Raw genomic sequence first — 14,339 nt, 5'->3', positions numbered from 1 at the left:
CTGACTCTTATATGCGGTAGCTCATGAACGGTTTGGATGGTCTCTGTGTCCTGATATGGTTCTGTGTAACTGGTTAGTGCTCCTGGACTTTGGCCTGATACTCTTTGGCTTCCCGAGGACTTGGACCTTTAACCCGGGCGGGTGGATGGGTGCGTTTACTCCTGTCTTTGGCCCTCCCCCGTGTGTATGTTTGTATGTCTTTACTCCCTTCTTTCCTTCCCTTCCTTCCCCCCCCCCTTTTTTTTTTTGTCTTTTAAATCCAACTTTTCTTGCTCTACTAAATTTCGGGTTCTACTTAGGGCGACAGGCACGCTGCGGGGAGGGTAGGCCGTAGCCTTCTGCAGGGGTGCAGGGTGGGCTTAGGGGTGGGTGGGGGGGGTCTGTTTGTGTCGGGGGGTCTTTTTCCCCCCTTATTTTTCCCCTTTTTTGTTCTATGGCTCTTGTGTATTCACTTTTTCAGGACTCTGTCACCTCGAATCTCCCCCGGGGGTTTTCTGTCCTTCTTCCGGTGTGTGGCTGAGTGTGGTTCGCTGCCTATTCTGGTATCGTGTTTCTGTAACTTCGCATGCCGGTTTTATTGTCCTGTTTTTCCCCCTGGGGGTGCATGGTCTGGCGGGTGTTCCTTTTGTTGTCTTTTTCTCCCTCTTTCCCTTCCTCCTTTATGGAGGTCCCCCTCTTCCGTTGGGGTGCGTATTGCATAGTCTTTGTGATGGGGCTTTTTGACCACGTCTTCTTTGTTCGGGTAGGGGCGGAGGTGAGTGAGCACGATTGACTGTTGCCACTGTCGCTATTTGATGGTCTGATTCTGTTTCTGTCCTTTGCTAGATTTGATTATATGGCTTCATTTTCTTACGTTGTGTTTATAAAATGGCGGCTTGCCGCGGTCCCTCCCTTGTACTCTCATGTACGGCCCGTTATTCCTTTGGTCCCCTCCCCGTGCTAGAAAATTAACCTTTATCATCCTGCTCTTGCTGAACGCTCGATGGTTTTTATTGCTTCACCAGTGCTCCTGATGTTATATCCTGTGCAGATCTTCTTTTTGTATGCTGGTTATTTGACCATTCTGTTCTGGCCAGCCCGTGGGGTTGTAGGCCAGTATTTGTGAGCTTTCATTGTTCAATAAAGGTTTTAAAAAAAAATAAATAAATAAACCCTGAGATTCTGAGCCATGCTTGCCGTCTGAGCATTACACTGGTATTAATTGCTCTGGCCGCAGTGTCCGCAACGTCTAGTGCGCACTTAATGGAAGCGTTGGAGATGAGCTTCCCTTCTTGGATAAGCATCTCCCCTGCCTCTTTATATTGGTCTGGTAGATGCTGCAACAGGGTCTCGAGTGTGTCGTAGTGTGCCCTGTCGTATCTAGCCAAGAGTGCCTGCGTGTTAGAGATACGCCAGATATTGGCCGCCTGAGCTGCTACTCTCTTTCCCGATGCCTCAAGCACTTTAGACTCTTTGTCTGGGGAGGAGCTTCACCGGTGGTCTGTGAATTCGCCCTTTTGCGGGCATTAGGAACTACCAAAGAGTCCAATGGCAACTGGCCCTTGATGTAGGTAGGATCGCCAGGTGCCGCTCTGTACTTTTTCTCGATTCTAGGGTTGACTACCCTTGACCGTGTGGGTTCCTTAAAAATGTCCGCAGCATGCTTAAGGACCCCCTTTAGCATAGGAAGAGTCTTGACAGTCTTTTCAGCAGTTGAGAAAATGTCAAAAAGGAAGTCCACTTCCACAGGGTCAGCATGTAGTTCAACGGCGTGGTTTTGGGCCGCCCGTTCAATTAAGGCATTAAATGCTGCAGAATCCTCGGTGGGAGAGGTTTTAACATTGTACACCTGAGGGTCTTGGATGGTGTGCTGATCCCCTTGGTCACCTGCCCCCATCCAGGAGTCCTGGTGTTCATCAGGCTCTGTGTTGGCTGGAAAATTGTATTCCTCGTCCTGATCCCCTGCATCCTCCCCATCAGAATAAGTGGGTGAGGGTGTCGCAATTCTGGCAGGAAGTATTGGTTCGACCAAGACCTGTGCTTCTGGATCCGGCCGTTTGCGCTTCATTGGAATAGTATAGGACTCCAAAGGCTGCGACGCTGTGATTTTCCTCTTGTAAAGCAGGAGCTTTCCGGTGTCGGCATCAATGAAATGCTCCGATTGCTCCTCCATTAAGGGTGGTCGATGCCGCAAACTCCCATCCGGTTGAGTCGGCTTCGATACCACAGAGTCCTTATGCACCGCCCGAGGTGCGAAGGCCTTCGGCGCCACCTTCGGCGGCAGCGTGAAGAGTAGCGGCGCCGAAGTCTTTGGCGTCGGCACAGCTGGCTTCGGGGTGGAAGGCACTTTCGGTTCCGACGCTGAAGCCTTGTCCCTAATTCGCTTGAGGGAGTCCGAGACCTGCTTCGTAAAGGAAGCGGACAGTTTCGTCGATCCGACAGACGACCTCTGCCCACCTCCAGGTGAAGATCCGAGCGTCGATGACTTCGGCTTCCCTGAGCGAGGCGTAGGAGTATCCTCCTTTGGTGCGCCACGATCCCTGTCTTTGGCCGCGGACGGCGACGGCTTCGGATCGGCGGCCTTGACTACTGGCGTTGGGGTTCCGGTCTTCGGCTCGACGCCCTTGCCTGATGTCGGTTCGACGGCCTTCTTGGACTTCGGCTCGACGGGCTTATTCGACTCCGAGTCGGCGGCCTTCTTTGACTTCGGCTCGACGACCTTGACCACTTTCGGCACCTTGACCGGGTCGACAGCTTTTTTCGGCGTCGACCGCTTCGACACCTCTGAAGATGACTGCGTCGAAGGTGGAGCAGACGTCTTCAGTTTCGATGCCGCCGCGGTCATTTTTGTTTTCGTAGACACCGATGGTTTCGCTTTCGGTTTCGATAATGGCGGCTCCGCCGAAGTGTCCGTAGCCGGGCCAGAAGGCAGGGCCGTGGATGCTGGTATAAGGTCTTGGGTAAGGCCGAGTGGCGATCCCTCGACCTGAGCCTTTGTAAATGTTCTAACGGGGCATAGCTCTTCCTCTGAGCTGTCTTCCATGGCCCCATAGGCCTCGCGGTCGTCTCCTACCTCGTCGACGACTTCTTCTACATCGAGGCCTCCGACATCCGCGTCGTATTCGCATTCGATGTCCACCATTGGAGGTGAAATCCGGATTCGAACTTCTTGTTCGTCTGCTTCTTCGTCGACGAAGATGTCCACCGGTGCCGGGGCCGACTGCCGGGCCGCCATGCGCGCCACGCGCCGAAGCCGAAGAGTCTTCGATGTACCAAACTTTGAACAAGCCATACAGCTGGCTTCATTGTGGTCCGGCGACAGGCACTTGTTGCACACCGGGTGGACGTCGATGTGTGGGTACTTCGATCCGCACACGGGACACTTCTTGAACGGGCTCCGTTCCTTGTCGCGTCGTCGAGGGTCTTGCTGCGTCGACTAGGCCTCGATCACCGAAGAGTAACTCGACTCCCTGGAAATCCAACTCGGGAACTGAGTCGGAATAGAACCGGGGCACCGAACGCAAACAATACCGACGTATAGAAAAAAGGCCTTTTGGCCTCGAAAAGTTTAAGTCGATTCCGAACTGGAGTTAACGAAAATACATCCGAACCCAATGGCGGAAAAAAACAATCTGAGGATGGAGTCGATGCCCATGCGCACTGTAGTCCAGGGGAGGAGCCACCTATCTCGTGATACTTCGAAGACTCTTCCAGGACAACAATGTGCAATCATCTGGACCCAACACTAGGCGGCGATCTATGCTATAGATATGAATTCAGCAGCCCACATGCCTCGAACATAAGAAATGATGTGAAACATCCGAAATGGACTTTAGTGAAAATACCCAAAAATTATAATGAAACAAAAGTGGGAGAAAAGTACTCTACTAAAGAAAAGCCCAGCATAAGGGAAGAACCATACACTTGTATGAGGCAAACAGTAATGAATGTCACAGTAGATGTGAACAATCCTGCAACAGCGAATGTTCGACAATGCACACTAAATACTACCTATTGACAGTGTCAGAGGCAAGAGACCCCCAACCAAGGAGATAAAACCATAAGGGGGAAGGGGCAACCCCGACAGTGGAATACAATCAGGGTGCAAGAATGAACATGCATATATGAACCTACCACCATAATTAAAGAATGGGTGGTGAAAGTAACAGGTAACATAGAAGAAGACCTCCTGACGTGGACAAGGATGGTAAGCAGACCAACCATTCATTGAGACAGAGACAACTGCCAGAAAGACCAGTTGGTGTAACACCCCAACATGAAATGCCATCGCAGAGCGGGGAGGATGGGTGGGTGTTAAGGAATCTGCAGCTAGACTGTGTCTCTACTAGATACATCGTTAACGAAGGTAAGTAACTTGCTCATCTGATAGAGACATCTAGCCGCAGATTCCTTAACTTAGAATAACATATCATAGCTATCCCCCATTGGAGGAGGGTCTGAGACCGAGCCTCACCAAGTTCCAAAATAGAACTAGTCTGTGAATAATGACAAAATGTATTGTCTATTCATAATCACAACCAATCGTTGGTGGGGCTACTTATCGTTCTGTCCCAGCCCATGCTACTACTATTTTACACTGTATATTGGACAGTGCTATAACTAAGGTGAGCCTTTTTGCCTTCTACTACATTAAAGTGCCCCTTGAAATAATGCACCAGTAGTAACAACTAGTTTACTACTTTGCATGTTGCCCCTTTCTGGTCCTGAGGAAGACCCGCTGTAAGGACTGAACAACCACACTCATTGTTTGGGGTCGAAACGTCGATTTTTCATGTATTGGAGACCTGTACTAATTATTTTAAGCCTAGAGGCGGACAAGCACATTGTACATTGACAGCATCGCATTGATGGGCTTTTGAGTTTGTCTCCTAATAATTATGTTAGGTCTTTTTCATTCTAGTAAATATTGTATATTGTGTATATCTTTGAATCTCCACCCTTTACATCTCCTTCACCTTACGAGTACTACCTTGAGCTCTTCAGCCACTTTGTCACTATGGAGCAACCTTTGTAACCGCAAATTTATGGAGAAGCATATTGAGTAATACTTGCCAATATAAACATTGTGTTGACAATCAAGTTCAACCTGGTCTATCTAAGCTTTACATGTTACGGGGTTTTTGTAACTTTGTGCTTTTCACATTTACAAACTCTTTGATCAGTTGGATCACCGTTGTATGCTTCCTGTGTGGAGCAGAGAAGCAGCGATGATGTGGGACGACGCATGACCGGCCTGGGCCAGTGAAGGTAAGAACTTTTTTAAAACATTTATTTTAAATTAACCCACCAGCGTGACTATATTATACATATGTATATATAAGACAATGTATAATATGATAAAGATTATGTCTGAAGACATGTCTGGTCAGAATCCATCAGCGGACGGGTCTGAGCCCCTACATGGGAAGTGCTAGTGAAAGCAAAGCACAAAACATTGTGCATGACCATCGCGTCTGGCAAGATCCAACTGCCTACAAGGGAATCCAAGCAGGAGTGTGAACCAAGAAAGGGAGGAAGAAGACACAAAACACTTCCCCATCCCAGAGAATGTGGAGTAGGTAATGCTAGAAGAACCAACCACAATTAAAGATTTTAATTGAAAGAAACAACATGCCCTAAGCGGCACTGGCTGTAAGTCCAAAGGGGAAATCACAGCAAAATGCTTGAAAGGTAACTATACGGGATAATGCCCTAACAAAGCCAGCCGTAGGGTAATCTAACATTGCTCTGAAAACAATCTGAATAATCAGAGGAAGGAACGTTACTACTGAGCTATCGTAGTCCGTAAAACAAGACACATTCCACAAATGCAAAAACTAAAACTCTCAACAGAGCAACGATACACCCTTGTGGGCACGTCTAGTTGTAAAGGCACACAACCCTTTGAGAGTCAATTTTTAAAAATTTATTTTAGGAGTTTTATATAGCGCGAGCTGGACCCGAGAGTATCTGAGCGCTTCACAGCATATACAATTATGTGCAAATACACAATACAAACATTGTGGTAAAACATAAGGGTTCGAGCCGGGTATAGATCGGACAAAGGAGCAAAAGAGCAAAGGAGCGTGTAGGGTGTCGATCAATCATGACAAGCATCCAAGAGGTTTCATGGTTCAAACAGGACGGGTGACCAAGAAGTTTTCTAGATCAGAATCAGTGTCCACAGTCACCAAATTACGGTAAGATGGAGAGCGTCTAAGGTGCTTCCTTGTCTCTTATCGGTTCGCTTGAGAGCAGTCTAGGAAGAGGACTTTGAGCAGGTTCTTGAATTTAGAGAATGAGGGGATCGTTCTGATGTGGGGGTGGTGGAGTTACAGATTTTTGGGGCGTTTCCAGCAAATTATTTGGCTGCGGTTTTTTACTTACGAGTTTTCAGTGGAATGAGTAGTAGAGTGTTGGAGCTCCTGAGGTTCCTGGTCTGGCCAGCCCTTTTGAATTTGGCGGCAAGCATTCCGGTTTGTCTGTGTGCAGGGCTTTATGCGTGAGGCAGGCTGTTCTAAAGCTGGCTCGGGATTCAATTAGGAGCCATTTAAGTTCCCTGAGGGCAGGAGAGATGTGATCGAATTTCTTAGTTCCTGTGAGCAATCTGGCTGCAGCATTGAAGGCTGTTTTCAGGGGGGCTAGGTGCGATTTTGCTGTCCCAGTCAGCGCTGCAATCCCATAGTCAATTCTGGAGCGCACCAGTGCTTGAGTGGCTTGTTGAAGATCCTTGGGGGGGTGGGGGGAGAAGGGTTTTATTTTGTACAGTAGTTTCAGGTTGAGAAAAGCACCTTTGGTTGATCTAGTAATGTGTTTTTTAATGTCCAGTTTCGGGTCTAGGGTGATACCTAGAAATTTTACCGAATCCGCCAGGGTGAGGGTACCATTGAGGGCGTCAATGGCTTTGAGCCATTCTTCAATTTGGGGGTTGTCTCCTCGGGTGGAGATGAGGAGTACTTCAGTTTTCTCTTGATTGTGTTTCAGGTGGTTGATTGTGAGCCAGTGTTGAACCTCTTTGAGCGTGTCATTGAGTCTCTGGATGTCGTCAATGTAGGTGGTTTCCAGATATAGCTGCGCATCATCCGCATATCAGTGGAAAGGGATGTTAGAATTCCTGAGTAGTGTGGTAAGGGGTTCAATGTAAATGTTGAAAAGCTGAGGGGAGAGCACTGACCCTTTTGGGAAACCTCTATTGACGGGGTGGAGGTCGGACTCGAAGTTTTTAATTTTTATTCTTTGTGAACGGTTGGGAGAAAGGAAGAGAACCAGTGGAGGACCGTCTCTTCAAGACCAGCCCTTCCTTGTAGGACCTTAAGGAGCCGATTGTGATCGACTGTATCGAATGCGGTCGATAAGTCTAGGAGGATGAGAAGGCAGCATTGGTCCGAGTCAAGTGATTTGTGTAGATCGTCTATGACATTGAGGATTGCGGTTTCGGTGCTGCAGCCTTTTCTGAAGCCCGATTGATGGGGATCTAGGAGATTGATCCAGGTGTTGGGTCAGCTGAGGGAGTACACATCTTTCCAGGATTTGGGACAGAAGAGGTAAGTTCGATACAGGTCTAAATACAACAGGACCATCTAGAGGGACCTTCTAGAGGGTATTGTAGGAAGACAACAATCAGTGGAAGACCCAGCCGGATCATCAGCAAGTAAATATACCATACAGGAAGAACTCCTGATGCGGTAGTGTAGAATGGCTATACAATAACCAACTAATACCCCACATAGGGTATGTCACATCCTCATAAAAAGGAAGGATCATCTCTTGAGACTAGCTCCTAGGCAGAGAAAATATAACATAAGGCCATCCAGCTGTACAAGCCATCTGGGAGTTAAAGGCTCAAACCCAGAGACCGAAGATGCAACAGACAGAAGAGCCACCAGTAACAATCCAAGAAAAGTCATAACAAAAAGACGACGGCAAAAGAAACAACCGAAGCAAAAACCAATTACTGAATGCCAGCTATGATGCGCAGGTCTGCCGAATCAGCATGGCTATCGAAAAGATGGTCCTTAAGACTCTCCTGAACACTGTCAGGGAAACTACCATCACACAACCAAACATGGCGTCTTAGAGCCACTGACCTAGCAATAGCTGTACCGACGGAATCCGTTGTGTCCTTGGCCGACTTAATAGAAAAGTTGTCCAGTTCACGACCATCCTGAACGAGCAGAGCAAGATCAGCTCTAGGGCCCTCAGGAAGAGAAAGAAGGAGACTCTTAACAGAATCCCAAAGGGCAAAAGAAGCCTGTGCGAACACGCAGGACGTGTTCAAAAGGCCTGAGAGCTGCACTAGTGGGCCCAAACAAATTTCAGCCACACGTCTCCAACCACCGGGGTTCTCTAGCAGGTTGAAGCAAGGGATGAATCAGCAACTGCAGCGAAGCTGAAGCTGTTTCAACAACCAGTCCTTGAGCCCTTGTAGGCACAGAAAGACAGGATCATCCGGAGCAGGTCGGTGATGATGGGCGATGGCACGCTCCACAGGGTCTCCCGAAGACCCTAGAAGGATGTTATACAATGACTCACTAAAGGGCAGCAAGAGCTCAAGATTAGCACTGCCTTTGTGGAGCCGATCCAACAAGGGTCTGCAGGCAGACACACAGCAGGAGGCTGAAATATTAAAATATCAGCAGCTGTGCGAATGACGCACTGGCCTCTGTTGCCTCTGTCGCCATCCCCGACAGCCCCCACGGTGCGGGCGCCCCCAAGCTCTAGGGGACACCCTCAGCACAGCACTCTGGCTGCAGAGCTCCTGATTGAGCTCAGAGGGAGGGGGGGGGGGGCACGAGCCTTGCAGAAAGGCACCCTCAAGTTTTGTTACGTCAGTGATCCTGGGGGGTGACAGCAAGTCATAGATTAGGGACGGTTGCAGACTAATGTGCCCTCCAAGGGTCATAGAACCCTCCGCCAGAAGACGCCCATGAGCATCCAAGGGCTTAACTCCACCAGTAGGTGCAGAATCTCCCTGCAGCACTGGGGAGTATAAAGCAGCCGGGACCTCATCCTTCATGTGTAGAGGAAATGGAAAAGGCGTGTTCGGTGTTAAACGACGTTGAGATGACGCCGTATCGACATCTACCACCACCAAGGGTGTCTCCGTTGAGCGGCGTCGGGCCGGCGCCGAATCGACGTCTACAGCTATGGGTGATTGTGGTGTGGGACATGTTGAGTTGGAGACAAGTCCCCTGCTGCGGACGGCATCAACTTCATGACAGGAAGCCCCACTTGACATTGCCCGACATCTTAACTGGGTTGCGTCCTGACGTGTCAACAGGAAGCACCACTGGACTGAGTCCCGATGTCGCAACGGCTCCAGAAACATAGCCAGGGCACTCGATTGGCGCCGAGGGCGGACCCGCCAGCGAGCTCCCCATCAGAGTCCCTACCACCTCTGTGGGGCCCGAAGGCGTGCCAGGGAGAGGGGTTGACCCAAATATGGCCTGGAAAGCCCAAAAATAGGCTTCCATCTGGGCCATAGTCGCCCCTTCACCAGGAAATGGTGGACAGGTGTGGGTCGACTGCTGCTGGGCCGTCTCCGGTAAAGGCCGGGAAGAACAGGCGCCAGCGTCACAGATACGCGAGGCTGGTGGCCTCCATGACTTTGATTTTTTGTGCCTACCTGTGGAAGGCGAATGGCGCCTACCGGACCGGCTTCGCGATCTGCACCAAGCAGGATCCCCAGAAGAAGTTGGGATCGACGCAGCTTAGACTCCGAACGGGACATCCGGGCGGACAGCACTTACATCCGGCGCTCCCTCAAGGACTTTGGTTTCAGCCTCTTACAGGCGTCGCACTCGGAGTTGTGGTGCTCGGCCAAAAACAACATACAAATAGCGTGCGGATCCGTCGCCAACATCAGCCATGTACAGGTTTCCTACACCTTGTAGCCCGAAGGCATCTCACACTGTTCCAGACACGAAAAGGCATAAATAAGGCAAAAAACAAAAAGAGGCCCGATGAACCGTTTCTCCTGGATCTACGTTGCAGCGCGTAAAAGAAGAAAACGGACGTGCACGCGCTGGGGGGGGGGGGGGGGGAAGACTTATATGGCTCCACTGATGTCATATCCGTGGACGACGTCAAGGCGGCGCCATTCGACGCTGTCCCCCGGCACACAGAGGTACTGCTGAAAAATCTACAGATCCAGGCTGGCTCCTGGGGGAAAGTTTATGTTAAGGAATCTACGGCTAGATGTGTATCAGATCCAGAAAATTCTTCATGCTCCAAAACTGGTTCAACTGGTAAATAGTAATTTTTTTTTTTGCGGCGTGAATCTTTTGCATGGCTGATGTAAGTATTATGTAACAATATTCTCCCCTCTTGGGAGGCTGGGTTAGTACTTTCTGCCCCACCTATACCTCGGTTTGCTTGGATATCCACACTATAGTGTTTTAAGAAGGTATGTACAGAAGACCACGTGACTGCCATAAATGCTAGTGTGACCCATTTTTTCCTTGTTGAAAGCGCTCTCGGTCTCTGTACCAACACCATGCCAGCTGTTTTGAAACATGTCTGGATTGTTTAGACTATCCACCTTTCAATGGTCATTTTGCTGACCAATGAGCGTTTGTTTGCTGACACGAAGGAAATCAAAAATTGGTTTGCTTTCAACACTGGCTTTGTTTCTTGTAAGTAGCATACAATAATCCCCTGTAGAAAAGTGGCCCTTCTTGTCATGGTCAGCCCCACTTTTTGCCACTGATACTGATGTTTTTCAACTGATGCGCACTGGGTCCCTGCTAACCAAGGCCCCAGTGCCAGTGCTCTGTCCCTAAAACAAAGACATGCTCAATTGTTCTTATAACAGAGAATGTCTATGGGTCTAGTGATTCAACTCTATTACCTGTTCATGACACAACTACCAGAACCAGACTCATAAGTGATAAGAAAGATTATACGTGTATTAAAGTAAACTGTGAATACAGCATAGCATCACTAGGGTATAAAAAGTACCCATCAGTTCCCATTCGGTACCGCCCTAGTCATCATATGGGTTCTCCTCATACCTAGGAGAGTATGCTGGCAGCCTCAAGATATTATAGATGCTGTCGCCAAACCATTGATAATCATGTGTTAGGAGTACCTAGATATATGTGTAAGGGTAACTGTTTTGCAGTGCATAAGTGATTATAAGTGATAAAGTGTGAAATGTTTAAAATTGGAGAGAAGAGAGTAGAAAAAGAGTTTATTAGTATCTCTCAGTTCTTCCAAGTCTAAAAAAAACAGTGCAAATATTAAGCAGAGTAACCATATTTCAATTTCAATGAGAACCAGAGAGATGCTGAAGTTCAGATTCTGTATGAAGAACATGATGGCATCCGCATATAGTGACCAAATGAATCATCTTTCATCGAAGGCAATGCCTCTACAAGAGGGGTGTTCTCACAAGCAACATGCCAGGAAAGTAAATCGCAAACAGAAAGGATGGAGAGATACAACTCTGCCCAGTCCCCCTACTGATCTGGAAACCAGAGGACAGACATTGGTTTACAAACATTTTAGCAGTGGGTTTAATCACATAGCGCAAGTCCAGACTCCCATTTTCTGAAGGGTGGTAATTAACAAATGCCTCTTCAATGAGTCATATGTTTTCTCTGTATCTAGCGAGATTGAGACAGCACCAATTTCAGGTCAGGGTCGGATGAGGAGCACAACGAAGTGCACAGGTTGTACAACCTGGCTCTGCTGGTTGCAAATCCTGCCTGATCAGTCAGGTAAGAACAATTTGTCAATTAGTGGCAGGAGTCTATGGGTGACAATTATCACTAAGGTTTTTTAATACAGATTTAGGAGCAAAAAGGGAGGAGAGGCTTAGTCAACCTTCAGACCTGAATTCCCAAAGACATAAGGAGTATATTCTGTGACTTCTTTACCAGGTTTAAATGGTAAGATTATGATAGCTTCCCTAGCTGAGAGGGGTAAGGCACCAAATTCAAGCCTCATTCTAAACTACAAGCAGATCAGGAGGTTCTTTGTAAGGCCACCGTGCCACTCACACTTGCCAGTGCAGCTATTGCTTTTTTTTTTTAATCTCCGGAATTTCTAAGGGCCCGGAAACTGGAATGCGGAATGTGTGTCAATCCATGCCTGTAACATTCCATAAGTCAAATTACTGGTGTGGTGAGGTAGGGGACACAGATATTAAGGATCTTGTCATTGTAGATGACCATGCCCCCTTCAGGCTTGCACAGAAGCTGGTTATGTGTCTGTCACATAGCTTGTCAGAGAAACCAAGCAAGAGTCTTACCTGAACACTCGAAACCTGCAATGACAGGTCATCACGTTAGCCCAGGAACAGCCCCTCATGGTCAGCCACTTCCCTGAAAAGCAACTGATGCGGACTGATGGCAACTAAACTCTCTGAATCAAGTGTGTTACTATATGTTTCTTTTAGTGGATTAAAGATTTTCAATTTGCAGCAGTTTATTCTAATGAATTTCAGGACACCAACACGTTTGGAAAGTGAAATGCCACAAATATATGCTTTGGAAGTCGCCCTGGATGTGGAATGCTCGAGTCCCGGTCCAGTATTTATTTTAAAGTAATCTTAGATGGGGTATGTATCACAGATCTAAAGACCGCACCGAATAATGCTTCAGATGTATTAATGTCTTCAATGCAATTTATGCTTCAATTTTTGTAATGTTAATCACTTCCAAGTCATTATGTCATTGCATACGCTTTATAACACTACAACAAAAATTGTAATAGATAGTGATAGATTAGCAAAGAACAATAATAGGTTTCATAAAGAGCCATAGGTGTGCTTCGAACAAAGTCAGATGAAAGCTGCAAATTCTACAAAAAAAGATAATACGCATAAGGGCTGTAATTTGCAATAGGTTCATTTCTCATCATTTCCCCTCTTTTCGGCTTACCTGATTGAGTACAGGATTTCATATGTTCTGGCCAGTGTGCCTGCTGGCAAGGGTAATCACAGTAGCTAGTATTCCAGCAGCAATAGAAGATTGCTTCCTTTTTACAGTTTGCACACCACTGTTTCTTCTTGGTTTCATCTACAGACTGTTGTTTCTCCATCTCCGTCTGCTTCTTTACCTCAGCTATTAGGCGATCACGTTCTTGCTCCAGACTCTGACGCATCTCTGCCATTGTTAGTTCTGAGAAAATAAAAAAAAGCATGTTGTACTGAAAAAGCACACTGCAATAAAACATTAATTCATTATATTATTCTTTTGTTACAAATAAAGGCATGAAAAGACAAATGCTAATTAATTGTTTTTCACAAATTATAACTAATCCGACAAAAAAAAATGTCTTTGGGAATTCAGGTCTGAAGGTTGACTAAGCCTCCCATTGGTCTTCTTTTTCTTCAAACCTCTGCCGGGAGAAAGAACGTTTTGTAATCCTGAAGGAAAAATTAATTTTCGATCTCCCAGGACTCCTGAATACAAACAGTGTTAAAAGATCTAATAAATTGGAGCCACATATCCGCCAATTTGGTGGCTAAACCTGCCACATTCCAGGAAATAATCATTATATTTTCCCCAATGACCCGGTTATATTTTGAAACCTGAACTGTGGGGCCCACCAATGAACTAATAGGCCCAGTACTGCTTGAGCGACTAAACTAGTGTCCTGCGACTAAACTAGTGTCCTGCGTTTGCACAAGAGAAGATCTCCCTATTCACCAGTCTCTATCGGTGATTCCATAGGAATAACACTAACTGTGCTTTTACCATTGCTCTTTCTATATAATATATAAAATAATCAGGCAACATTACAAGATAAGTACACATAATAACATTTCTTCTGCATCATATGGCGATTGTGATGTGCAAAAACTATTTGCACATCATAATCCCCATAGCCTAAAACTTGCTCTTACCCCATCACCCAAACAACAGTATCCGTCACAAAATCAACAGACTGATGGATCTGAACTAATGGTGAAGCAGGAACGAACAATTCATTGTGACAGGATAATGTTTAGGTATTTCAGTAACCTAGACCCAGAGCATAACCATGGGAGATTCTCCATTAAATCTGGACACGTTTTACCTGGAACACTTCTGACAGATACAACACAACCATTCTAACATTCCATGAAGAGAAAATCAGCAGGTTGTTGTCATTAAAGGACATCAACACCCCCCCTCCCACTCCCCAGGTGCGAGTCTAATACCTATACTTGCTTATTACAGCCCATTTCCATGCCCATAAACAGTATTTTTAGCATCTCCCTCCACGAGACCGGTTATGTTTATTTGTGAAGCGCACAATCAACCGGGACGGTATCCTGGTGCTGAGGAGGTGGAAGTCTAGCCTCGCCTAGTGCGACCAGGAAAAAATATTGGAAGAGTCAAGTCTTCAGCTTCTTGCAGAACTCATGCACG

General features: G+C 47.1%; 1 protein-coding gene across 4 annotated transcripts in view; it reads right to left on the bottom strand.

The window, feature by feature from the left end:
• Window positions 1–14,339, bottom strand: part of ZMYND8 (zinc finger MYND-type containing 8) — a 432,560-nt gene that overhangs the window by 54,787 nt on the left and 363,434 nt on the right. For all 4 annotated transcript variants that reach the window (XM_078651871.1, XM_078651872.1, XM_078651873.1 and 1 more), the window contains one exon: window positions 12,864–13,103. In XM_078651871.1, the coding sequence (XP_078507997.1) occupies window positions 12,864–13,103 (240 nt within the window). The remainder of the gene's footprint in view (window positions 1–12,863; window positions 13,104–14,339) is intronic.

Source organism: Lissotriton helveticus, chromosome 7, assembly GCF_964261635.1.
Source record: "Lissotriton helveticus chromosome 7, aLisHel1.1, whole genome shotgun sequence".
Taxonomy (NCBI): Eukaryota; Metazoa; Chordata; class Amphibia; order Caudata; family Salamandridae; genus Lissotriton; species Lissotriton helveticus.
This window is presented reverse-complemented; position numbering and strand designations above follow the sequence as displayed.